A 27,082-nucleotide genomic window follows, 5' to 3' on the forward strand; every position below is an offset into this window, starting at 1 on the left:
GATATTCTGGAAAAGCTACTGTCCGGAATTCAGTCCGTACTGAGGTCGTTATGGAGACCAAACAGATCAGATTTCAGAGTTAGGAAGTTTCTGAAATGTGGCCTCAGCAGTCTTTCACTGTTAGTGACTGAAGAGTCGCTGTTAAGCTTTTGGAGGCACCGTAAAAATGGATGGATTAGGAGGTTGACACTCAAAGAAAGAAAGGTTCTTTGCAGGTTCTTCAGGTTGATAGAGAACGTATGGTAGATGGTTCTATGTAGCACCAAAAAGGATTCTTCTAAAGTTACAAGCTTGACACTGTAACCACAGCAGAACCATTTTCATGCTATATAGAAAACACATTCTCCATCAATCTGAAGAACCTGTTCACCATGCAAAGAACCCTTTAATCATGTAAGCCACCATGGGTGGCAACGGTCGGAACGAGGTACGGTCCATCAAGAGTCCGATTTTTCCAACTTTTTAGATTAGATTAAGAGACCCTAGATTAAGATTCCACCTCCGCATTTAACCCATCCGTGAAGAGAAACACCACATACACACTAGTGAACACACACACTAGGGGGCAGTGAACACACTTGCCCGGAGCGGTGGGCAGCCCTCTCCACAGCGCCCAGGGAGCAGTTGGGGGTTAGGTGTCTTGCTCAAGGACACCTCAGTCATGTGCTGTCGGCTCTGGGGATCGAACCGGCGACCTTCCGGTCATGAGGCTTGTTCCCTAACCTCCAGCGCACGACTGCCCCCAACCTCTCCTTGCACTCAACCATAGCGGCAGAACAGCCTGGATGTTGATTTTTTGGCAGCTATGGACGAAACAACAATAAAGAGTGCAGAGCGCCCCCTGCCTTTCCCACTTTAAATAACGACCTAGTGAATAAATGTTCTCCTCTGATAATCAGCCATTTTCACCAGCACCGTGTTCACCGTGATGTTTGTGTGGCTCCATAGTGTCGTTGAACATGCACCACCGTGAGTTCTTAATGCAAATGTGTCGTCGCTGAAACCTCCAAAATAGTAACTTCACAGGAAAAGCCAAAAAATTCTTATATAAGTTTATCCAAAAAATGTTTCTTTCTAAGCCATTTTGGAGCTTTTCTATTGGTCCAATCATCATGAAAATGGAGAAAAATGGAGACACATTTTTTCTTCGGATAGTGAGGACGGACGTTGAATATGTGTGTGTGATGAAAGAGAGAGAAAGGAGGAAAGAGGGAGAAACTGAGAGAGGAAAAGGCGGAGAAGGAGAAGAGGAATAGCGAGAGTGGAGAAAGTGATGGTATGAGGGGGAGCGCAGTGTGGAAACAGTTGATTATGAGTCGCATCAAGTGATCAATGATTTCATTAATAAGACTGATCGCACGTCTGCCGCTGCGCTGACATGGCCATGAGCGATGATCCGCACACACACTGCGACGAACAAGCGCTCCGGCCCCCGGAATTACCCCCCTCACACACACACACACACACACACACACACACACTCAGTCCTCTGTATCCTTTCAATACCCCCCCCCCCACCAGAGGAACAACGACAAACGGAGAAGCATGGAGGGGGACAGCGCAGTGAAAGGGGGGTGTCAAGATGAACTTCTGTAAGAGGGAGGGAGGGACGGAGAGAGAGAGAGAGAGAGAGAGAGAGAGAAGAAAAGTGAAAATCCATTTTGAAGCACATTTTCAATTAGGCTCCACAAGCTGTTATCACAGGTGTGTGAGGATCGGGGCGGGTGTGTGTGAGTGTGTGTGAGTGTGGATATGAGTGTGTGTGAGTGTGTGTGAGTGTGTGTGTCTGCTCACCGCTGAAATGAACCCTTATCTGAGCGCCACAAAGACGAGCCGCCACAGACTATCTGGAAATTACTTTCCGCCCCGAACTGCTAACAGGAGCTTTATTCCTGTCAGCTGACGTCCCTCTATTTACTGCTGATCATTTAAATGCCCGCCTAAAAAGAGAGAGGAGGCCCCATCCGTCGCTCTCTCCCTCTCTTTCTGTCTCCCTCTCTTTCTTTCACTCTGTCTCTCACTTTCTTTTATCTCTTTTGCACTGTTTCTCTCGCTCTCTAGCTCTCTGTCTCTGTCCACGTCTCTCTCCCTCTTCCTCTCTCTCTTTCTTTCATCTCACCTGCTCTGATTCTCTCTTCTCCCTTTCTATCTCTCTCTATCTTTTTGTATCACTCGCTCTCTTTCTTCCTCTTGCTTCTCTGTCTTTTAACTCTTCTGCTCTGTTTCTCTCTCTTCTCTTTCTGTCTCTCTTTATCACTCTCTCTCTCTCTATTTGTCTCTCTCTGTCTCACCTTAACTCTGTCTCACTCTCTGTCTCTGTCTATCTCTCTCTGTCTCTCTTGCAGAGTGTCTCTGCATATTGCGTGAAATTACACATTTCCACCAGAGAGGTCTCCAAATCCCCAAACCTTACATAGTGTAATTAAAATTAAATTAATTCATTTAAATTATAAAATGTAATGAATGAAAATAAATATTGCGGCATTTTTAATGCATGTTAAAATTGTCTCTTCATATTAGGACAACAAACTGAGATCAAAATGTTTTTCCCCTTACTTGTCAAACAATACAATACAATGGACAGGCATGTTAGATGTGCATATTCACTGTAGCTTAAAACAATCAATTTAAAAGCAATATCTGTCATTCATCAACCAGACCTGATTAGCGTGGCATGTGATGTATCAATCAAGCCCCAATTCGCATACACACACACTCGATCCTACAAATACAAACAGCTGCATGTTCCACTCAATATATATTTATCAACACTGTATTTCCTAAAGTTTTCACTCCCCCATCCAGATCACTGAATTCAGGTGTTCCAGTCACTTCCATGGCCACAGGTGTATAAAGCCGAGCCCCTAGGCCTGCAGACTGCTTCTACAGACATTAGTGAAAGAATGGGTCGCTCTCAGGAGCTCAGTGAATTCCAGCGTCTAACTGCATTGTGCCGAGTGTAAAGTTTGGTGGAGGGGGGATCATGGTGTGGGGCTGTTTTTCAGGAGTTGGGCTCGGCCCCTTAGTTCCAGTGAAAGGAGCTCTTAAAGCTTCAGCACCAAGAGATTCTGGACAATTTCACGCTCCCAACTTTGTGGGAACAGTTTGGGGACGGCCCCTTCCTGCTCCAACATGACTGCACACCAGTGCACAAAGCAGGTCCATCATATTAAACCTTATGGATTAAGAATGCGATGTCACTCAAGTTCATACACGTGTGAAGCCAGACGAGCGAATACTTTTGGAAATAAAGTGTACATCACTCTATCACGTCTCTCCTTCTCTCACAGGCAGAAAGTCGTACGTTCCTTTTTCCTTCATACGACCCTTTTTACATGTGCACTGTCCACGCTGTCCACTCCGTCCTAAAAGCACACAGAAAATGATCCGTCTCCACAGAGCTGCGTTTCACTGCTGAGGTTCTGATTGGTCACGCTCTGTCCGGCACAAGCGTCGAAAAAAACTCTTCCCTTTTTTAGCCGCCAAATTTTGCACCCCGCAAAGCCGCTGCACGCATTCCTTTACAATTTTCCAAAGCTCTCCTCTGCTTTTCTCACATTCCCTCCTTCTTCCCCTCCTCCCCTCCTCTCATTTTCTCTTTCCCTCCTCTCCTCCACCATTTTACTCCCTCTTTCTTTCACTGGACTTCTTAACTACTCTACAGGGTTCTTCAGAAAAGACAATGGTTCTAGATAGAACCTTGAACACTCAAAGAACACTTTGCATGATTAAATGGTTCTCTCTCTCTTTCTCTTGCTCTGTCTGTCTCTCTCTCTCTCCATCTCTCCCTCTCTCCATCTCTCTCTCTTTCTGTCCCCTTTTCTCCTCTTTTTATTAGTAAATTATTCCATGATGACAGAGTTTATCCGGCCAAATAGTTCAGGCATCTCTAACACTCTCTATCTATCTTTCTTTTTCTTCCTCTCTCACTTCTCTCCTACCCTCTCTCTCTCTCTCTCTCTCTCTCTCTCTCTCTCTCTCTCTCCTGCTCTCTTTATCTCTGTCTCTCTCTCTCTCTCTCACTCTCTCTCGCCCAGACAGCAACAAAAGAATCAGAGGACTTTGTGGTCCACCTGCCTGGCGAAAACTGGGGGCTGAGGGGGGGAAGGCGGCGTCCCCCCGGCCCCTCCGAAAGAGGACCAATCAGGCCATTGTGGCGGCTCAGTGGGCTCCTTTGAGCTGTCAGGCCAGGGGAGCGGCTCCACAGATGAATGCAGCGCTCGGCCTGCGCCGCTCTTTAGCCGCCCGTGTGGGAACGCACCCCACTAAGCCTGCACAATTACACACCACCGCTCACCACCGCTCAACTCTCACAGAGAACTTCTACAGGCCAGAGAGAGAGAGAGAGAGAGAGAGAGAGAGAGAGAGGGAGGGGGGCAGAGAGGGAGACAGAGAGAGAGAGAGAGAGAGAGAGAGAGGGAGAGAAGGAGGGGGGCAGAGAGGGAGACAGAGAGAGAGAGAGAGAGAGAAAGCCGAAAGAAAGAGAGGGAGGCAAAGGGAGAGAGAGAGAAAGAGAGAAGAAAAGAGAAAGAAAGAGAAAAAACAAATTAAAGAGGAAGTAAGAAAGGGACAGAGGGAGACGGAGAAAGAAAGAAAAAGGGTGCAAGAAAAAGAGAAGGAGAGGAATTGAGAACTGAAGAATGGGACACAGAGAGTGACAGAGGGAGAGAGAAGAAGGCAAAGAATGAGAAAAAAGGAAAGAAAGAGAAAAAATAAAAAGTGGGTGAGTGGGAAAGAGAGTGGGGAGAAGCAAGGAGAAAAATGAAGAGGGAGAAAAAAGACAGGTACAGAAAGGCAGAAAGAGAAAGAAGGAGCAAGAGAAAGAAGGAGTAAGAGAAAGGGGGAGACAGAAGAAAGAACGGAAGACAGAGGGAGGGAAAAGAAAAGAAAAGAGGAGTGCTGGAGAGAGAGAGAGAGAGAGAGAGAGAGAGAGAAGGAGAGAGAAAAACAGAAAAGGAAAAAGTTTCATGAAAACTAAACTACAGTGAACCAGAACTTAATACTTTCACTGTGGTTCCTGGGGCCGAACGATAAGAGGAAAATAGCTACATTGCGGTATCGACGGGTTTAATATTTCGATTAACTTAGAGGAATTTTACAAAACAATTTTATCCAGATAAACTATTTTCAAATGGAGCTACTGATCACAGTACTTCTATTCTCACTACACTTCGGTTTATAAATATGCATTTATTAAAGCTGAAGTGACATCTCCAAATACCAAACCACAGCTACAGTACGGGTGTACTTAAGCACAATACACAGGTAATCGGGACAGTCGGCAGAATTCCCGGTGGGCTGGTAGTGTTTTGGGCCGCTTACTGTGAGCAAATATATAAACTCACACACATAAGCACGAAATTCGAATATGCAAATTCAGCTCAATGGTGTAAATAAGCAGTTCTCAATAGCGGTGTTACTTTTTTCATAACAAGGGCAACGAGGGACAGGTGGAAAACAGGTGGAAACAGTCAGGGATGGAGTAACGAAACAAGGGGGCTGGACTGGGAATATAAACACAACAAATACACGTGGAAGATCAAAACAACACAAACACATGGACAGGACTGGGAGGGGCCAATCGTGACACACATAAATGAAAAACCTCATTAAGGGGATGAGGACATAGCCGAGCAGGTGGGCAGAGAGAAATGCTGACCTTAGAGCACTTTCTTAAAATCGCAGTTCTTCAAGGGTTCTTTAATAAAGAAAATGGATCAATATAGCACCATGAAGAACCCACTGCATGATTATGTGGTTCTTTGCCTGGTGAAATGGTTCTTCAGATTGCTGGAGAATGTGTTGGAGACGGTTCTATATTAACCATAGTTCAACACAGCACTAAAAAGTGTTCTTCCACTGTTACAATTCCAAGCTTGTATACAATAGACTTGTTGGTGCTATGCAGAACTATTTTCAAAAAGGTTCTGTAAGGAACCACATACAGCAATCTGAAGAACCATTTCACCATGCAGAGAACCATTTAACCATAATAATTAAAAGGGTTTTTTGAGTGCTTGTGATTCTAGACAAGCATTTTCTTTAATAAAGAATCCTTGAGGAACCATCTTTTTAAAGAGTATCACATAAGTAAAAGTGTAAACACCTCAGTGTCTCTGCTGGACTGAGAACAGTCCACCAACCAAAAATATCCAGCCAACAACGTCCTGTGGGCAGCGTCCTGTGGGCAGCGTCCTGTGGGCAGCGTCCTGTGACCACTGATGAAGGACTAGAGGATGACCAACACAAACTGTGCAGCAGCAGATGAGCTGTCGTCTCTGACTTTACATCTACAAGGTGGACTGACAAGGTAGGAGTGTCTAATAGAGTGGACAGTGAGTGGACACAGTGTTTAAAAACTCCAGCAGCACTGCTGTGTCTGATCCACTCACACCAGCACCACGTCAGTGCTACTGCAGTGCTGAGACTGACCCACCACCCAAACAGTACCTGCTCTGTGAGGGTCCATGGGGGTCCTGCCCACTGAAGAACAGGGTAACAGAGTATCAGAGAAACAGATGGACTACAGTCTGTAACTGTAGAACTACAGAGTGCAGCTATACGGTCAGTGGAGCTGATAAAGTGGACAGTGAGTGTAGAAACGAGGTCATAATGTTATGCCTGATCGGTGTATATTAATAAATCCAATATTTTGTGCTATGCACCAAAACTTTATATACACTATGATATGCACTGTTGGCTATAATGCATTAACGACGAGCTGAAGATTAGCACCTGAATAGTAATCCTGCAGTTTTAAAATTTTCCAAAGCACAAAACTGCAGTGAAGCATCTGAGCTCTCCGACCTGCTGCCACACTCTGCCGAGCTCAAATTTCACTCCACACTTTTCCCTCTGAAGACGGCGGTGCAGACTCTCTCTGCTCCGTCTGGGGTTTCCCCTGCGTGGGGAGCAGGGGCGCGGCCCACGGCCGTCCCAGGACCAGCTCCGGCACGCAGCACCGCATGAAGCTCCCTCCGAATGCTGTGAACGGCTGACCCCGAGTCAGCGAGGCAGCCATTGAAGCGCTTCAGACTCTTAACAATTGGCTTTTGTTGGAGCGCGGGGGCGGCCTGGGCTCCGGGGGTTAAAGTTGAGGGGGGTTTTGAGTTACATCAGATAAGAGGTTATGAGTATTGGTGGACGGTGGGGGTCAGAAATGGAGGGGTAATTATAACCACACCAGGAATGTGTAAGTTATCTCATGAGTGAGGGGCTCTTAGCGTAGCGCTCTGCCTGAAGGGACTGCACGACCAAGGCGGGCGTCTGCGGTCACATACAGCAACAAGCCTACAGAGGCTCTGTGTTAAGTACACTAGATAATTGCACATAGCCTTGGGAAACAGGCTAGCCTGGACTGGACGATGAAGAACATCCTCCAGTTTGGGGCAGTTCAAAAAAGTCCAAAAAAAAAAAGTAAACATAATTATACCCAGTAATTATAATTACAGACTTGCAACAGTACTGTGCTTCACGCTGAGGTGTTGAAGAAAACTGGTGTGGTTGGTGGCAGTGCTGTGACTGCTGTGTGCAGCAGTGCTTAGCCAAGCAGCTAACCTAGCAGTCAGCAATCAGGCAAACTCACTTACTATAAATAGCAAAAGTAAAAATAGTAGCGGCATCTATTACAGCTTCTTAAGGGACTGCCTATCATGTTGCTTATTGTATGTGTGCTGATTTATTCATTTTTTTTCTATTTTGGATGTTCAGTGCTGCAAACCTTCCCTTCAAATGATCATTTTAACTGAAAAACTGAAAAATTTCATTGAAATGCACTTGCTTGTGAAATTTCACTGAGATAAAGCTGGTGTGACCGAGCGCTGTTGCATGGTTAAAGGGTGTTGTTAGGCACTGAAGTATAAGTAAATATACGAATGTTCAATACATAATTTGACCAAATATTCATAATCACAGTAAACATTGCACCAAGTCGTATAGGTTATTTATCAGGAGGCTACAACTGCCAAGCACAACAGCATGGTTTTTAATTAGCCCATGTCACGGAAAAACTAATTGTCCTCACTTTATTACAACTTTCAACAATTTGTAAATATCGGGGCTCTTCCACCAACCGTTCTTACGAAGAAATTTCTTCTTAAACCCACTTACGCAGTTCTGACGAAGATTCTGATGTTCACCGATGTTCTCTAATCTGCGGTTTGTTCTTAGGTAGGAACAGAATCTACACACACTCAAGAGCCCAAAGGTGAGAACAGTTCCGCGGTTTATGAAGACGACATGAACCTGACAGGGACTTTTGCTTAGGATCTTTATCAAGAACACACTTAAGAACAAACCTATGGAGATATTGGAGAACGAGGCCTAATATCACTACTCAGTCCCTGGGTTCCACATACAGGTGTTCAACTCTAAAAACAGCCTATTTTCAATTCACCCTTTCTTGATTTCTCAAGACCAAACTCACTGACCTGTATCCACCTATTCGGCCTAAGGCAGTTTAGCCCCGCCCACTCATACTAGGGCTCATTTACATATATCAGCCTTAAAGGTGCAGTAACGAAACAGCCTGTTTAATTCCAGGGGATAAAGCGGAATCAAATCATGGCTGTTTTTGGTGCATAAAACCACACAGACGTCAAAAGAGAACCTCAGAGAGAAAATTAATGTAGGACGTAGGCCTTTCATTAACCTGGCACCTCTTCAGTTCATGTCTCGACGTCGAGCAGCCTGAAACGTGGCTCAGTCGATCAGAGTTTAGAATGAGAGCTCCCTGTTTCGGCGGATTTAGTTGTAGCCACAGCGTAAAGGTGGTGGTAGAGTTAGTTTACCAGCGAACTGCAGGGTTTCTCTCCTGCTTGGACTGAAGTGCAGCCGGTCCAAATGATTACTCAACTTTCCAAGACAAACCGTATGTTGCTCAGCAGAGTAATTAGCCTCTCAGAGAAAAATACGCAATTACTAAAGCCAAATTGCATCCATGCCTTTCTGCAACAGGAAGACTCTGCACCCCCACAAACCCCCTCCATCCCACCCCCAACCTCACCTCTAATTAATGGAAGAGTGCAGGCCATCTGGGAATGAACAAGAACGAAGAGAGAGAGAGAGAGAGAGAGAGAGAGAGAGATCCCATAAGATGCTTTAGGAATGTCTCCGCTTGACAAAATAAAAAATAAAGCCTCTTCCTGACTTCCTGCCATATCACCAGAGGCTCTCATATGGAGTAGAGCGCAACCCGGACCACATATCAACAAAACACACGCGCTCATCAACCGGCACGCGCAGATACACACGCACACGCATCTGCCTCGTAAATCAGAGTTTTAAAGCTGCACCAGAGTCAAAAAAGGGAAACGACACTGAAAATCATCCATTCAAGGAAAGAAAACATAAGCAAAGGACCTTTTCTAGGAGAAAACAAAGAGGGGCTTATACAGCAGGTCCAGTCAGAACCGTCAGAGATTGTAGGACGGCGTCTGAATGAGTCGGTTCCTCTGCAGCATCTACAGCGAGTCTGTGGGTGAGACTCAATAAGGGGAGGTTAAAGTTCTGTTGCTCGACTTCAAGCCATAACTCACATTAAACGCTCAATAACTATTGATTTACAACAAAAGCATAACGGACGGCCTGCTGACTGTGATGGGCAATGGTTGAATGAAAAGAAGAGCTGCAACACACGATACCTTGACAGTCGAAGAATCTGTCGATTATTGACACGAGCAGTCGATTATTCGGATGATGAATCGCAGCCAGCTTTTAAAGTAAGCGTGAGGTCGTTTTATCCATTGACTAACCAACAACAAAGACAGTAACGACGACGCAACGTTTAAAGCTCTGATCTGTCACGCATCCATCGAGCTCTAGGACGAATCCGGACTCCATCTCCCAGAATCCTCCCTGACTCCTGACTTTTCCTCAGCGCTCTCGATCTCCGGAGTTCTAATGCAATTCAATTCTGTTACTGTCTTATTTGTCCTAAGACCTCCTTAGTTTAGTATATAAGCCTCGGCTTTAGCCACAGAGGTTTTGCATCACTTGTGATCTACTGAGCGTTCTACTGTTTGTCTGTATCCTGTTCCTGACCATTTCTGACCGTTCTTTCGACTCTGCCTTTTGCCTTACCCTTTAGACTGATTGCCTTCGTTACAATCGTCTGTTTTCATGTGTTGAATTTTTTAGATTTGACCCTTGCCTGTTTTGTGACCACAAACCTGGACTTTGAGCACAACAGTTAAGCCTAATTTGTGTTTTCTAACCACGAGCGTCTGGCTCTTGTTGGCCCGTTACTCAGTTCTCTGGTCCAATTCCACTAACAATTCCGGAGAACATGCATTTCGGATTAGAGGCCACTACAGCTCATAACCTGAAGTAGGACGGCTTTTAACAGCGTTAGCTAACTATCTCACCGAGATGAAAATATTTCGGCTTTAGACGCTCCGACAAGCAGCACACCTGACAACCTTTAAGCATGGAATGCTCCCACACTGTTCGTTCTCGAGGCTGCCACTGCGCTTTCGTTAACTCTCCAGTAAGCAGTAATGTCAACACACTCCTAGTTAGTGCGAGAAACATGTAATGACATCACCAACTAATCGACTATTAAATTAGTTGCCGACTAATTTGGCCGTCGGTTTTAGTCGACTGTGACGATTAATGGTGGCAGCCCCTAATGTAAAGCACAGAACTTAACAAGGCTGCAAACGTTGAATCTGGGCTGATATTCAGTCAGTTTAGCGTGTCAGTCAGTGTGAGTTTATCTGGTGGAGCAGGGTTTCAGTGAGTCTGTGCTGAGATCTCAGTAAATCAGCACTGCTGGAGGTCGTGAGGTGTGATGTTTAAGTCAGTCTGTTGATGCTCCAGCATCTACGATTAACCCCCAAACCCCAAGACTAACTGAATCATTCGTTCAGCGCCTGAGGTTTTCACACTGGACGTTCCTACCCCACCAGCTGGCATGTAAACTGGGGGCCTAAATCATCTCTATACTATATTTAAATAGACTGAACTTCTACTGCTCGTCCTTTATCTCACTGTATGTGTACGTACTCGTACATTGTAGGGTTCCTTAGTAAAAGCAATGGCTCTATTTTTCCGCCCCACCCAACAATTTAGTTGTACCCAGTTCCACCCTTATGATACCACCAGTGCTACGAGGGCGAAGGCAAGCACAGGCTTCCCTCGAGGTTTGTGAAGCACCAATTCATTTTTTTCTAATTGCTTTTTGCCTTTACTGAAGAACTCTTGAACATCCCAGTATCACTGCTGTCAGAACAAAACCTCGTATGTCCATTTTTGGCATTTTTCAGTTTTTGGCATAATGTGAAAATGCCTGTTGTCCTTTACTTTTTGTGTAAATTTCGTAATGAATGAACAAACAGAACCCAAAATTCCTTGGAAAAAAGCCTGGTTCCACTGTCTTACATTAAAAGTAAAGTAGGTTTTCTACTCCTCCTGTAAAGCTAGTACTAGATATGCGGTTTCATTCCAACAGCAGTTTTATATATATATATATACACCTGCACCTAATGAAGGTCCTTGTACATCTGGTAGTTGACGAATGAAGAGTCTGATTCAGGTTCTGGACAAAATTCTGGGTGTTAAGGGTTCAGGCTCTCCACTGCTGTTCTCAGCTATGCAACGTTCTTTCATACAACAAGCTACGCGACAGAACGTCCCGGCTGATTTGGGATGGGAGATGAATGCTTTTCCAGGCTGCTCCTCTGAGCTGATCCCTGAGTGAGAGTCAGTGTGTAGTGTTGAAGGCTGGGTGTGAAGCGTACCATTGGAGGTGGTGCTGGAGGCCACGGCCTTCTCGCTGATGTCGGCTCGGCTCGAGGAGGAGCTTTTGGTCGCCACGATGGTCTCCACCTTCTTCTTCTTCTCTGCTGCGGAACTGGCCTGGGACTGGGTTTCCATGGCAACTGCGCATTCCTCAGTGCCTCATCTAACCCGGGACACCTGTGGGTTCCGAAGAGTGAAATGGTGAAGCAGCTAAATATAAGCTTAAAACTTAAGAATTTGATAATGATAAACTCGCACATCTATGTGTCAATTCCTGGAAAAAAAAACCCATGGATGGACAAAAAAATGACATGGAAACATTAAAATCAAAGGTAACTGGCTTGCGGAAAGGGCCTTCCTCAGAGAGTTTGGACTTTCAACACTCGAAAAACAAAGTTTGAGGTTTCAGGACTAGTTACACATTGGAGGGAGAAGATTGCAGGTGGGTATAAACTGCGTATACCAAAGCTCTCCATCACCACTCAAAAAAAAACACGCACACAAAGGCAAAACCTTACGGGGATACTTCAGAGAGTGAGAAACTCACACCCGCCTGAAATGAAGGTTTGTTTGAAGCTCCTTTTGGGAATATCGGAGTGCTGGGGCCATTTTCTCCTCCGCGCAGTAAACGCTTGTTTTAGTTTTAAGCTCTTTCTCTGGCTCTCTGGTTCTTTTGGGTTCAGCCAAGAAGGCTGTTCAAGAGAGGGGTTCCACAGAGCTCCATTCGCGGGCCACAAAAAAAGTAAGTAAATAAATAAATAAATAAAAAGAGAGGATTCTTTCTGACTCGGTTACAGATTTGCCAGCCAGCTAGGAATACAGCCAAAACCTTTTCCAAGAGGAATTTAAAATGTCGCTAGGGGTCCGCATGAATAGAAAGGACGGCCCTCATGTGGACTAGGATTACGTTTTATTGCAACAAGTTGGGGGGAAAAACATTTGAAAGTTTCCCACTGAAAGGCTGAGGGATTTTTTAGGATAGTGCCGAGCTGCTATAAGGAAAAACCCAGACGCTGTTGGATATTAAAGGAGGGGAAAAAGCTCCTGGGCTGGAATATAGCGTGGATTCTGCTCTCTGTAATTCAGCTTTAATTGGTCGAGATGTTTAGTCTGCATCTGTTTGACTCTGTAACGGCACCGAACAGCATTTCTAATCATCTTCAGTGTCTTTGACAGGAGTTATGAGCAGTGCAGTGGTAGCTGACTGGGTCTTACAACACGGCTATTGAAGTTATAAAGGCTTAAGTCCCAAGAGGAGGGGTGTAACCATACTCTATAAAAGCTGAGGGGGGTTATGGAGGGGGAGGGGGGGGTTACAGCCGCTTTGTTTATTTAGGCTTTTTTTTTTTCTCAGCCTTTAGATTTTCAAACAACATCTGCAAGCAATCCTGGTTTACCGAACAAAAAAAAAATAATAAAAAAAAGAAAAACAACAACCCAATAACCCCCTCAACCCCTGCACCCCCCCCCTCCCCCGGCACACACACACACACACACACACACACAAAACCAATCAAAAACATATTAAACTCAAGTTCTTCCCTTAATCACACCCATATGAATACAGGCACAGCAGTCAATACTCCACAGCAGCAGCTTCTGAGAGCTCAGCGTGAGTAAAATAAAGAGTAACCCAATCAGAGTTTAGCGTGTTTTCATTCCTTTAAGCCGACAAAAGATGATACTGATCGTTTCGGACTTGTAGCTCACGGAAACAAGCGCAGAAATCCTGCAATTCAAACTTCATCCAGACCACATTGTTGCTCCTGAGCAGAAGGAGATATTTTGGTAACACTTTCTATGAAGGTCACGTTTGTAAGTATCTATAACCACATTCATAGCATGTTATAATGCATTCATAAGGCATCATAAACATAACTATAAATATTTATAAAAATGCATTACAGGCTATAGCCATGCTTATTATGAAGTGTTAACATAATGCATTATAAGCGCTGTTCATAACACATTATAAGAGCTCATAAGCTGTATTAGTCCGCTCTCAGTAAAGTGGAGCATGCTGGACTAAAGCCTCCTCCAGGGTTCAGACTGAGGCTTCAAGTTGAAGAATTTACTGAAGGATTTACTGAAACAATAAAACACAATAAAACTCATTACAGGCTTCAAATGTCAGAGTTTAAACTAGAGCAACATCAGAGTTTCACCCAATGTGGGAAAGTCAATGTTCACCACTGTTAATGTTCACCACTGTTAATGTTCACCACTGTTAATGTGCACCACCGTTAATGTTCACCACTGTTAATGTTCACCACTGTTAATGTTCACCACTGTTAATGTTCACTACTGTTAATGTTCACCACTGTTAATGTTCACTACTGTTAATGTGCACCACTGTTAATGTTCACCACTGTTAATGTGCACCACTGTTAATGTTCACCACTGTTAATGCTCACCACTGTTAATGTGCACCACTGTTAATGTTCACCACTGTTAATGTGCACCACTGTTAATGTTCACCACTGTTAATGTTCGCCACTGTTAATGGTCACCACCGTTAATGTGCACCACTGTTAATGTTCACCACTGTTAATGTTCACCACCGTTAATGTTCGCCACCGTTAATGGTCACCACCGTTAATGTGCACCACCGTTAATGTTCACCACCGTTAATGTGCACCACTGTTAATGTGCACCACTGTTAATGTTCACCACCGTTAATGTTCGCCACCGTTAATGGTCACCACCGTTAATGTGCACCACCGTTAATGTTCACCACCGTTAATGTGCACCACTGTTAATGTGCACCACTGTTAATGTGCACCACTGTTAATGTTCACCACTGTCAATGTTCACCACTGTTAATGTTCACCACTGTTAATGTGCACCACTGTTAATGTTCACCACCGTTAATGTTCACCACCGTTAATGTGCACCACCGTTAATGTTCACCACCGTTAATGTGCACCACTGTTAATGTTCACCACTGTTAATGTTCACCACTGTTAATGTACACCACTGCTAATGTTCACCACCGTTAATGTGCACCACTGCTAATGTTCACCACTGTTAATGTGCACCACCGTTAATGTGCACCACTGTTAATGTGCACCACCGTTAATGTGCACCACCGTTAATGTTCACCACTGTTAATGGTCACCACTGTTAATGTGCACCACTGTTAATGTACACCACTGTTAATGTGCACCACCGTTAATGTGCACCACTGTTAATGTTCACCACCGTTAATGTGCACCACTGCTAATGTTCACCACCGTTAATGTGCACCACTGCTAATGTTCAACACCGTTAATGTGCACCACCGTTAATGTTCACCACTGTTAATGTGCACCACCGTTAATGTGCACCACTGTTAATGTGCACCACTGTTAATGTGCACCACCGTTAATGTTCACCACCGTTAATGTGCACCACTGTTAATGTGCACCACTGTTAATGTTCACCACTGTTAATGTTCACCACCTTTAATGTTCACCACCATTAATGTTCACCATTGTTAATGTACACCACCGTTAATGTTCACCACTGTTAATGTACACCACTGTTAATGTTCACCACTGTTAATGTACACCACTGTTAATGTGCACCACTGTTAATGTGCACCACCGTTAATGTTCACCATCGTTAATGTGCACCAAGGTTAATGTTCACCACTGTTAATGTACACCACCGTTACTGTGCACCACCTTTAATGTGCACCACCTTTTATGTTCACCACTGTTAATGTTCACCACTGTTAATGTGCACCACCGTTAGCCTGACACTGACTTAACACTGCATATCCAATAGAACACCAGCAGAAATCAGCATTACTGTACTGTAGTGTAGTGTAGTGGTACAGAGTGAAGGGTTCTAGCACTTGACGATAGAACTAGTGAGGGAACGAATTACAATGACAGCACTCGACTATCTCACCCCTCCCTCTCCAGGTCTTCACTCCACTTTACACTCAAATAAAATACAGGAAATCTCAGGGTGTAAATAAACTCTGTATTTGTCTTTACTTTACACTCTCCAAGCTGGGACTGACCTCTTATTAATACTACTTATAATGCTTTATATTAACAATTCATAATGTATAATAAACACGGCTATAAAGTGTAATTCAGTGTATTTTTATTAATATCTATAACCATGGTTACGATACCTTATGAAGGCATTATAACATATTATAAATGTGTTTATAGATGCTTGCAAATGTGACAGTCATAGAAAGTGTTACTGATATTTTATTACTGTATGAAATTTATAAAGGTGTTATTTTGTTCTGTGGAAAATTAAAACCTGTTTTAATGTCTGAAACAAGACAGAAGGCAAACTGTAAATGGAGCTCCTCACATCACTAACTGTACACTCTCAAAAGATGGTTCTCCAAGGGTTCTTTAGTAGAGAAACTGGTTCTAAATAAAACTATGAACACGCTGATGAAAAGGTTCATTGCATGGTAAAAGGGTTCTTCAGTGCCAGTGTGGAACCATTTCCAAAAATTCCATTTTTCATAAATTTGAAGAACCATTCCACCATGCCAAGAGCCATGAAATGGTTCCATCTAGAAGTCATGGTCCAAAATAGAACCATTCTCTTTACTACAGAACCCTTTTCAAGAGTGTAATAAAATAGTTCTATATAGCACCAAAAATGGTTCCATTACTGTTACGATGTCAAGCTTGTAACAACAGAAGAACCCTTTTGGTGCTATACAGAGCCAGGATTCTTTAATAAAGAAAATAGTTCTATATAGAACCATGAACACTCAAAGAACCCTTTGCAAGATTAACTGGTTCTTTGCATGGTTCTTCAGATTGATGGAGAATGTGTTGTATATGGTTCTGTGTAGCACCAAAAAGGGTTCTACTATTGTCTACTAAAATGTCAAGCTTGTCACTATAGAACCCTTGTTGGTGGTATGTAGAATCCTTTTCAAATAGGTTCTATCTACCATCTACAGCACATTCTTCATCAATCTGAAGAACTATTTCACCACTTTAACTTTTCATAGGGTTCTTAGAGTTTTCATGTTCCTAGCACCATTTTATTTACCAAAGAAACCCTGGAGAACCACCTTTTTTAAAAGTGTAGTGAAACAGTTCTAGTAAAGAAAATGGCTCTATATAGAACCATGAATGCTCAAATAACCCTTTTCATGATTAAATGTTTCTTTGCATGGTTCTTCAGGTTGATGCAGAATGTGTTGCACATGGTTCTACTATTGTCACAATGTCAAGCTTCTCACTATAGAAGAACCATTTTTGGTTCTACACAGAACTGGGGTTCTTTAGCAAAGAAAATGGTTCTATATAGAACCATAAATGCTCAAATACCCTACGCATAATTAAAGTGATGGAATGGTTCTAAGAAGTCTTGGGGAATGTGCTCTAGCTTGACAACAGAAGAACCCTTTTTGGTGCTCTATAGAAACATCTACGATATCCTGAAGAACCATTTCACCTCTATGAAATGTGTACAATGTTTCTGAGTGTCCATGGTTCTATACAGAAGCATTGTTTTACTGAAGAACCCTTGAAGTACCATCTCTTGAAGAGTGTGTTGTTGGTGTAAACACATTTAAATGGCCCAGAAAAGCAACACGAAGCGCTCAGAGCGTCTAAGGGTTAAAGGCAGAGAGTAGAGCTCTGGCCACTAGCTGGGGCGAGTTCACAGCCTGACGATCGATTCTGACCCCGGCTAGAAGAACACAGCCGGCCGGCTTTGGTCTGGCGGTAAGCGCGGTTGCTGTGGACGGGTGAGGCGCTCCGGCGCTGACAGGCTGTCTGAGAGAGAGAGTGTGGGGGGGGGATCAGACGAACAGAGCCCCAAAGTTAGATCCATCGCTTTCACATTACACACCATCCAGCAGTTCTGCGCCGCAGTAGAGCAGAGGAGAGAGAGAGAGAGAGAGAGAGAGAGAGAGAGAGAGAGAGAGAGAGAGAGAGAGAGAGAGTCCTTTATGCCTGATATTGACTGGCCTTCTGACACACGGGTGCGTTTGGCTGTGTGTGTTTGAACCCCCGGTTTTCCACCTCCTCTTCAATCCCTCGGTGATCCAGAAAGAGGGGAGAAAAAAGAGAGAGAAAGACAGGAAAGCTAAGCTCAGACGTGGAGAGGGGCGCATGGAGAGAGAGACGGGGGGGCGAGAGAGGTAGAGAGAGAGTGGAGAAGAGAGATCACGGGTATAAACATTCCTTTGGAAAAGCAAACATTCGCAGCTCCCGTCCACTCGAGCGTGGCGGGCGCTTCCCTTTGTGCTCTCGGCCCGGCGGAGGGTCCAATTAAGACCAGGACTCTCCCCGCTAGCCGTAAGCCCCCTTGACCCCTGTTCACCGCCACCTAATCCCACAGGTGCTCCAACAGAGCATCCCTCTCCTCTTCCTCCCTCTTTTACACCCTCGCCCTTCATTCTGCACCACACGGTTTAACTCTCGGAGGTTTTTAACCCTGGAGCTGTACCGCTTTTATCCTCGCTGTCATGAAAAAACCTCCCCACTTTTGTCATTTTTCAGTTTTTGACGTAATTTGAAACCACCGGCTGGTAGGAGAACGATGAATGGATGGATAGAAATGGTCTAAAACTACTTGAAATAAAAGAAAAATTCCCTTAACTTCTATTAAAACTCCTGTTAAACGGCCTATTTGGAAATGCGAGGTTTGGTTCCAACAGCCATGCGACACACGGCACATAATTCATTCCACAATCCTTTGCAAAATCAATTGCATTTACCCCCAAGAAGCTCATAGCCGTTTTGCCATACGCTCTTAACGGGTTCTTTAGTAAAAAAATGGTTCTATATAGAACCATGAACACTCAAAGTACTATTTGCATGTTTAGTTGTTTTTTTGCGCAGTAAAATGCTCGATGGAGAACGTGTTATATGTGGTTCTATATTGACGTTTGGCACTGTCACAATAGCAGAACCCATTTTGGTCCTACACAGAACCCTTTTCAAAAATTCTCTAAAACAGAACCACATACAACACACTCTCCATCAGTCTGAAGAACCATTTGAGAGAACCATTGAGAGAACACACTCTCAAAAAAGACAGTTCGTCAAGTGTTCTTTAGTGAAGAAAATGGTTCTACATAGAACCATGAACACTCAAAGAACCCTTGACATGATAAAAAGATTCTTTACGAGGTAAAATTGTTCTTCAGATTGATGGAGAATGTGTTTTATACCGTTCTATATAGAACCTTTTTCAAAACGCGTTCCATACGTAGCACCATAATGTAGAACCAGCTACAACACATTCTCTATCAATGTGAAGAACCATTCCGCTATGCAGAGAACCATTAAAGCACGAGTTCTTTGTTAATGGTTCTACACACTCTTGAAAGAAGGTTCTTTAAGGGTTCTTTAGTAAAGAAAATGGTTCTACGTAGAATTTTGAACACTCAAAGAACCATTTGCATGGTTCTATAGAGAACCGTTCTGAAAATAGTTCTATGTAGAACCAAAAAAGTTCTTCTATTAAGTTATGATGTCTGGCTTGTTACAACAGACAAATCTGTTTTGGTGCTAACACTGAAATTTTGTAAACGGTTCTTTGAATGTTCATGGTTCTACACAGAACCACTGTCTATGAGAGTAGCATTCAAAAGTAATTATGTAATTACACGCTTAATAAACATGCTATTTTACGTAACGTAGCCCTGCTTGTGACATCCTGCATGAATATAAATCCTGTATAAATTAAAATAATAAGTGGCCACAACTTAGTAAGCTCCACACTAAGTAGTGGTCACACTAAATAGTGGTCATGACTTAGTAAGGTGTGGGAGGGAGGATCTTGCCTTTCTGAGTCATGGCCATGCATTAGAACCTCATTCCCAAGCCTAACTAAGTCATGGCCATGACTTCAATATCTTGTTCCCACACCTTACTAAATTGTGGCCATGCATTATTTTCATTATACAGGATGTCATCAGCGGGGCTCCGTACAAAATAGCTCCTCCAGCCCCGCTGGTGAAATCTTATAGAAATAAAAATAATGGGTGGCCACACCTTATTAACAAGTGGGAACGAGATCTTAATGCGTGGTCACGACTTAATAAGGCATGGGAATGAGATGACCAAGTCGTGGACATGACTGAGTACAGCGTGGGACATGTGGCTGTGCATTAGGATCTTGTTCCCATGCGTTAATATGGCATGGCATGACTTACTTATCTCATTCCCACGCCTTACTAAGTCGTGGCCACGCATTACTTTTATTTCTACAGGATGTCACCAGCTGGGCTCCATACAAATGTGATTTTTATTGAAAGGTTTGTGAGAATTGGAGAAACAGCTCATTTTCATTTCCATGCTGTTGTTATTTCAGGTGAAAACTGCACCTCTTAGGGGTTAAATGGGGCCTCGTCCTGGTTCCACACAACCCTGAACAAAGTTCAGGTGTACTTGAAAGTGTGTAGGTCGACCACGACGCAACCCGCGTAACGTGAAGTGAGGAGAACCGAGCAGACGAGCGTAGGGCTCTTAAACGAAGCCGGCGAACAATAGCCTGCTATTCAAACACCACTAAGCTCCACACAATGGACTGCGTTTAAAACCTCTGTTCGGTGGCTGACGCTGCCCAAAATAAATGTAAATTTTTTCATATTAATGTTTATTCCTCCCTCTGATGGAGTCCCACACCCAATTAGCGGTGAGAGAGAGAGGAAGGGCGTTCTCTTTATGGGTGCCGGCCCGTAATCCTCACTCAGAGAAAAGAGAGGCGATTAACCAGGTTTAAAATACCACAATTCAGAACTGCTCCCAAGAAGAAAAAAAAGATTCTTATTTTAAGCACATTAGGCAAATCAATTTAACATAAATTATACGCTCTGGTGAGAAAAGCAAGGAGTTGAAAGTCAGTGGCAAGCGGGACATCAAAGTCAAACAACAGAATAAACTTTTGACTGCTTTGCATATTGTGATTAAAATATCGTTTTTTTTTTTTTTCCTTCTTCTTCTTAAGGCGTCCATCTCCATCATTATGTGTGAAGGCATTTGTTATTCTTCCTTCCATTCTTCCCAAGAAGAAAGGTCCATTTAACGCTTTGAGCAGTTTATCGAAAACCATCTAGGCTGAGATTTAGGGCTCGGCCACGTGGGTTTATTGTCGCACTGGGTGAGATTACGGTATTCCTGTCTAAATTTGGGAACGGCCAGCACTCAAAATCTGGGTCGGAGGTAAAAATCCAATCCAAGCACATTTCTGTAAGACATGGCACAGATCGCGGTGACACATGCATTTGATATGCGCATGGGGGTCTTGGATGAGGGTATGGGGGTCCTGGGTAATGGCTCCGACTGAGCCTGCGGATACGGCGGTTTGGGTTCGCATCACAACGAGGCTCTGTTCTCCCGGCTCCCTGTGGAGAGAGGAGGCGAACAGCACCGCATTCATCATCATTACATCAGCCCGTTCCCAAATCCTTCATCTGACACCTATCAACACCACTGCACCTCACCAGAGGGATCCCGAGAACCTGGGAGGAGAGGGAGATTAAAAAAAAGGAGAACAAGGCAAAACGAAGGGTGAGAGAGGGAGCAGGAGGAAGACCTGCAGGAACGAGGGCAGAAGTTGAGGAGAGATGAAGGGAAGCTGGAAGTTACTGAGGGAATAGCGAGCGTGCGCCCAGCCCGTATAACAGACATCGCTCAAGAGATTCCTGCATATCTGAGAACACGTGCGACGCCACGCGCAGACGCCGGCGTCAGGGTAGTGAGGGCTGAATACTGAATGCACTGCACTGTCCCGAATGTGTTCAGTGACGTATTCCATGATGGTGGCTGTAATAATTCTTCAAATCCACAGTTTGGGTCAGATCTGGAATTTTTCACTGGAAACAATGGTGTCCTGACAAATAAAATGATCTTAAATATAATCAATAAATCTAATAATTCTGCTGTTGAGATTAGTGTAAGATTATTTTCCTTATTTCTAGACATTTTTACTTATTTTAGGTAATATTCTTATTTTGGTTTGTCCACCTGGATTTTCATGACCAAATTGTAAGGCAAATTATTCAGTAACTGCATGAAATAAATGTAGATTTTTATTTTATTTGCTTATTTATTTATTTTAAAAGCCCCTCAGATGATCAGAACGTGTGTTTTCTGATCTCCACATTTCACTACATGCTCACAATTTACTGCTGAAAGCCAAAAATCTCCGCCGCTCTTTGTGTTGTTCTCTAAAAGTGATGTTTCCAGAGCAGATCACTGAAGAGACGCCGTCTGTTTATAGTTTAGAGCCCAGATTTGGGGAAAAACGGGTCGACTTTCAGTAGAAAAACAAACTGAGTTCAGCTTCTTTTATTATAAGGGTTTAAAATGACGTCACCGTCTATTAGACTGGAGAGAAGAGCTACAGCCTCACACGACGCCCAGCTTCTGAATGGAGCTTATGGAGCATGAACGTTATGGAGAACATGACCGGGTGCGTTTTGGACCCACCGGTGGTCCCGAGGAGCTGAAGAGGCTACATAAAATTATCTCACAATATTGGCAGATGATTTAGCTTGTTTTAAGAAAGGTGCATATAATTTGATATTTTAATATAATAAGTGCACAAGCATTTCAAAATGCTGTCAGCCACCGACTGATTCATACCACTTGTGTTGTTTGTTTTCTTTGGTAGATGGGGGTGCATAATAAAAAAAGAGTAAAGAAATCTGAATTTTATTAAATCACCAACAATTTGGAACACTAATGAACACATTATGCAGCTAGCCCTAAATAATATTCTACATTATGATTTACATGCACTGTTAATAAATGGCTCATCAGATCAACTTAAAACAATTACTTCATGTGATAAAAAGGAAATTGACTAATTTGATTCAACCTAAATAAATACTAGAATTATTCTTTCAATCAACATATTTTTTAAAATGAAAGTAATGGCTTTAGCAGAGCTCAGTAATGCTGAGATTAATAACTGATCACATTGATTTATCAGTCTACTCAGGCTTTAGCAGAGCTCAGTAACACTGAGATTAATAACCGATCACATTGATTTATCAGTCTACTCAGGCTTTAGCAGAGCTCAGTAATGCTGAGATTAATAACTGATCACATTGATTTATCAGTCTACTCAGGCTTTAGCAGAGCTCAGTAACACTGAGATTAATAACCGATCACATTGATTTATCAGTCTACTCAGGCTTTAGCAGAGCTCAGTAACACTGAGATTAATAACCGATCACATTGATTTATCAGTCTACTCAGGCTTTAGCAGAGCTCAGTAACGCTGAGATTAATAACCGATCACATTGATTTATCAGTCTACTCAGGCTTTAGCAGAGCTCAGTAACGCTGAGATTAATAACTGATCACATTGATTTATCAGTCTACACAGGCTTTAGCAGAGCTCAGTAACACTGAGATTAATAACTGATCACATTGATTTATCAGTCTACTCAGGCTTTAGCAGAGCTCAGTAACACTGAGATTAATAACCGATCACATTGATTTATCAGTCTACTCAGGCTTTAGAAGAGCTCAGTAATGCTGAGATTAATAACCGATCACATTGATTTATCAGTCTACTCAGGCTTTAGCAGAGCTCAGTAACACTGAGATTAATAACTGATCACATTGATTTATCAGTCTACTCAGGCTTTAGCAGAGCTCAGTAACACTGAGATTAATAACCGATCACATTGATTTATCAGTCTACTCAGACTTTAGCAGAGCTCAGTAACACTGAGATTAATAACCGATCACATTGATTTATCAGTCTACTCAGGCTTTAGCAGAGCTCAGTAACACTGAGATTAATAACTGATCACATTGATTTATCAGTCTACTCAGGCTTTAGCAGAGCTCAGTAACGCTGAGATTAATAACTGATCACATTGATTTATCAGTTTACTCAGACTTTAGCAGAGCTCAGTAACGCTGAGATTAATAACTGATCACATTGATTTATCAGTCTACTCAGACTTTAGCAGAGCTCAGTAACACTGAGATTAATAACCGATCACATTGATTTATCAGTCTACTCAGGCTTTAGCAGAGCTCAGTAACACTGAGATTAATAACCGATCACATTGATTTATCAGTCTACTCAGGCTTTAGCAGAGCTCAGTAACACTGAGATTAATAACTGATCACATTGATTTATCAGTCTACTCAGGCTTTAGCAGAGCTCAGTAACGCTGAGATTAATAACCGATCACATTGATTTATCAGTCTACTCAGACTTTAGCAGAGCTCAGTAACGCTGAGATTAATAACCGATCACATTGATTTATCAGTCTACTCAGACTTTAGCAGAGCTCAGTAACGCTGAGATTAATAACCGATCACATTGATTTATCAGTCTACTCAGACTTTAGCAGAGCTCAGTAACGCTGAGATTAATAACTGATCACATTGATTTATCAGTCTACTCAGACTTTAGCAGAGCTCAGTAACACTGAGATTAATAACCGATCACATTGATTTATCAGTCTACTCAGACTTTAGCAGAGCTCAGTAACACTGAGATTAATAACCGATCACATTGATTTATCAGTCTACTCAGACTTTAGCAGAGCTCAGTAACGCTGAGATTAATAACTGATCACATTGATTTATCAGTCTACTCAGGCTTTAGCAGAGCTCAGTAACGCTGAGATTAATAACCGATCACATTGATTTATCAGTCTACTCAGACTTTAGCAGAGCTCAGTAACGCTGAGATTAATAACTGATCACATTGATTTATCAGTCTACTCAGGCTTTAGCAGAGCTCAGTAACACTGAGATTAATAACCGATCAAATTGATTTATCAGTCTACTCAGGCTTTAGCAGAGCTCAGTAACACTGAGATTAATAACCGATCACATTGATTTATCAGTCTACTCAGACTTTAGCAGAGCTCAGTAACGCTGAGATTAATAACCGATCACATTGATTTACCAGTCTACTCAGACTTTAGCAGAGCTCAGTAACACTGAGATTAATAACCGATCACATTGATTTATCAGTCTACTCAGGCTTTAGCAGAGCTCAGTAACGCTGAGATTAATAACCGATCACATTGATTTATCAGTCTACTCAGGCTTTAGCAGAGCTCAGTAACACTGAGATTAATAACTGATCACATTGATTTATCAGTCTACTCAGGCTTTAGCAGAGTTCAGTAACGGTGAGATTAATAACTGATCACATTGATTTATCAGTCTACTCAGACTTTAGCAGAGCTCAGTAACGCTGAGATTAATAACTGATCACATTGATTTATCAGTTTACTCAGACTTTAGCAGAGCTCAGTAACACTGAGATTAATAACCGATCACATTGATTTATCAGTCTACTCAGACTTTAGCAGAGCTCAGTAACACTGAGATTAATAACCGATCACATTGATTTATCAGTCTACTCAGGCTTTAGCAGAGCTCAGTAACACTGAGATTAATAACCGATCACATTGATTTATCAGTCTACTCAGACTTTAGCAGAGCTCAGTAACACTGAGATTAATAACCGATCACATTGATTTATCAGTCTACTCAGACTTTAGCAGAGCTCAGTAACACTGAGATTAATAACCGATCACATTGATTTATCAGTCTACTCAGGCTTTAGCAGAGCTCAGTAACACTGAGATTAATAACTGATCACATTGATTTATCAGTCTACTCAGGCTTTAGCAGAGCTCAGTAACGCTGAGATTAATAACCGATCACATTGATTTATCAGTCTACTCAGGCTTTAGCAGAGCTCAGTAACACTGAGATTAATAACCGATCACATTGATTTATCAGTCTACTCAGGCTTTAGCAGAGCTCAGTAACGCTGAGATTAATAACTGATCACATTGATTTATCAGTTTACTCAGGCTTTAGCAGAGCTCAGTAACACTGAGATTAATAACCGATCACATTGATTTATCAGTCTACTCAGGCTTTAGCAGAGCTCAGTAACACTGAGATTAATAACCGATCACATTGATTTATCAGTCTACTCAGGCTTTAGCAGAGCTCAGTAACGCTGAGATTAATAACCGATCACATTGATTTATCAGTCTACTCAGACTTTAGCAGAGCTCAGTAACACTGAGATTAATGACCGATCACATTGATTTATCAGTCTACTCAGACTTTAGCAGAGCTCAGTAACGCTGAGATTAATAACCGATCACATTGATTTATCAGTCTACTCAGACTTTAGCAGAGCTCAGTAACACTGAGATTAATAACCGATCACATTGATTTATCAGTCTACTCAGACTTTAGCAGAGCTCAGTAACGCTGAGATTAATAACCGATCACATTGATTTATCAGTCTACTCAGACTTTAGCAGAGCTCAGTAACACTGAGATTAATAACCGATCACATTGATTTATCAGTCTACTCAGACTTTAGCAGAGCTCAGTAACGCTGAGATTAATAACTGATCACATTGATTTATCAGTCTACTCAGGCTTTAGCAGAGCTCAGTAACACTGAGATTAATAACCGATCAAATTGATTTATCAGTCTACTCAGGCTTTAGCAGAGCTCAGTAACACTGAGATTAATAACCGATCACATTGATTTATCAGTCTACTCAGGCTTTAGCAGAGCTCAGTAACGCTGAGATTAATAACTGATCACATTGATTTATCAGTTCATTTACATGAAGTATAAATCAGCCTTGATGAGTGTGAGGAGGAGGTGCCGGGGAGCGAGGTGGATGTTTCAAGGACGAATGATGCAGGCGTTGCCGTCCCCCTGGTAAGTGCCGTGTGGGGCGGTAATGAGATTAGCCTCTCTTTTTCTTCCCCTTTCGTTCGCTCTCCATCTCTCCTTCTCTCGTTCTCCCTCTGAGGAACAGAGACACGGTACAGAAAGGGATGCCGAGGAGCTTTTACCGCAGAATGAGCCCAGTGCGTCCTGCGTTCCTGAGTAACAAACGCGCGACGATGTAATCTTAATGCTTACACGGCCCCTCTTCAGCGCCCGCTGCTCGGGAGATAAGAGAGGAAGAAAAGCAGCCCGACAATGAGAAACCTCTAGCGAGCGCCGGCTCCTTGGCTTATTAACGCCGTTGTTTGCCTGTTTGTTCTGCCTTGAGTTGCTTCATAAGGCAGCTCATAAGGAGGAGCAGAGAGGGGAAAGGACAGACTCAGAAGACGTAAAGCAACCAACGATAAGGTTCTGTTGTTCGTTATTTCCCCCAGAGTGGTACATCACCCTCTCACTCTCACAAAAGCTCCTGACTCCATCTGTTCACAAAGGCCTTTTCTGTTCTCTCGGAAAAACTGGAAGAAGTGAGATAAAACTTGAACTCTTCACCTTTAGGTGGACAAAGTGGGGACAATTTTGTCCATACACACCTTCCATTTATGCAGCTGCTTAAAAAAGATGATTCTTCAAGGCTTCTGTAGTAAAGTAACTGGTTCTATTT

General features: G+C 42.9%; 1 protein-coding gene across 1 annotated transcript in view; it reads right to left on the reverse strand.

The window, feature by feature from the left end:
* gli3 (GLI family zinc finger 3) overlaps positions 1-27,082 on the reverse strand; it is a 241,308-nt gene that overhangs the window by 187,095 nt on the left and 27,131 nt on the right. The window contains exon 2 of the mRNA XM_037534197.1: positions 11,739-11,916. Coding sequence (XP_037390094.1) covers positions 11,739-11,874 — 136 coding nt within the window. The 5' untranslated portion in view covers positions 11,875-11,916. The remainder of the gene's footprint in view (positions 1-11,738; positions 11,917-27,082) is intronic.

The sequence above is a fragment of the Pygocentrus nattereri genome, chromosome 24 (assembly GCF_015220715.1).
Source record: "Pygocentrus nattereri isolate fPygNat1 chromosome 24, fPygNat1.pri, whole genome shotgun sequence".
Lineage (NCBI taxonomy): Eukaryota > Metazoa > Chordata > Actinopteri > Characiformes > Serrasalmidae > Pygocentrus > Pygocentrus nattereri.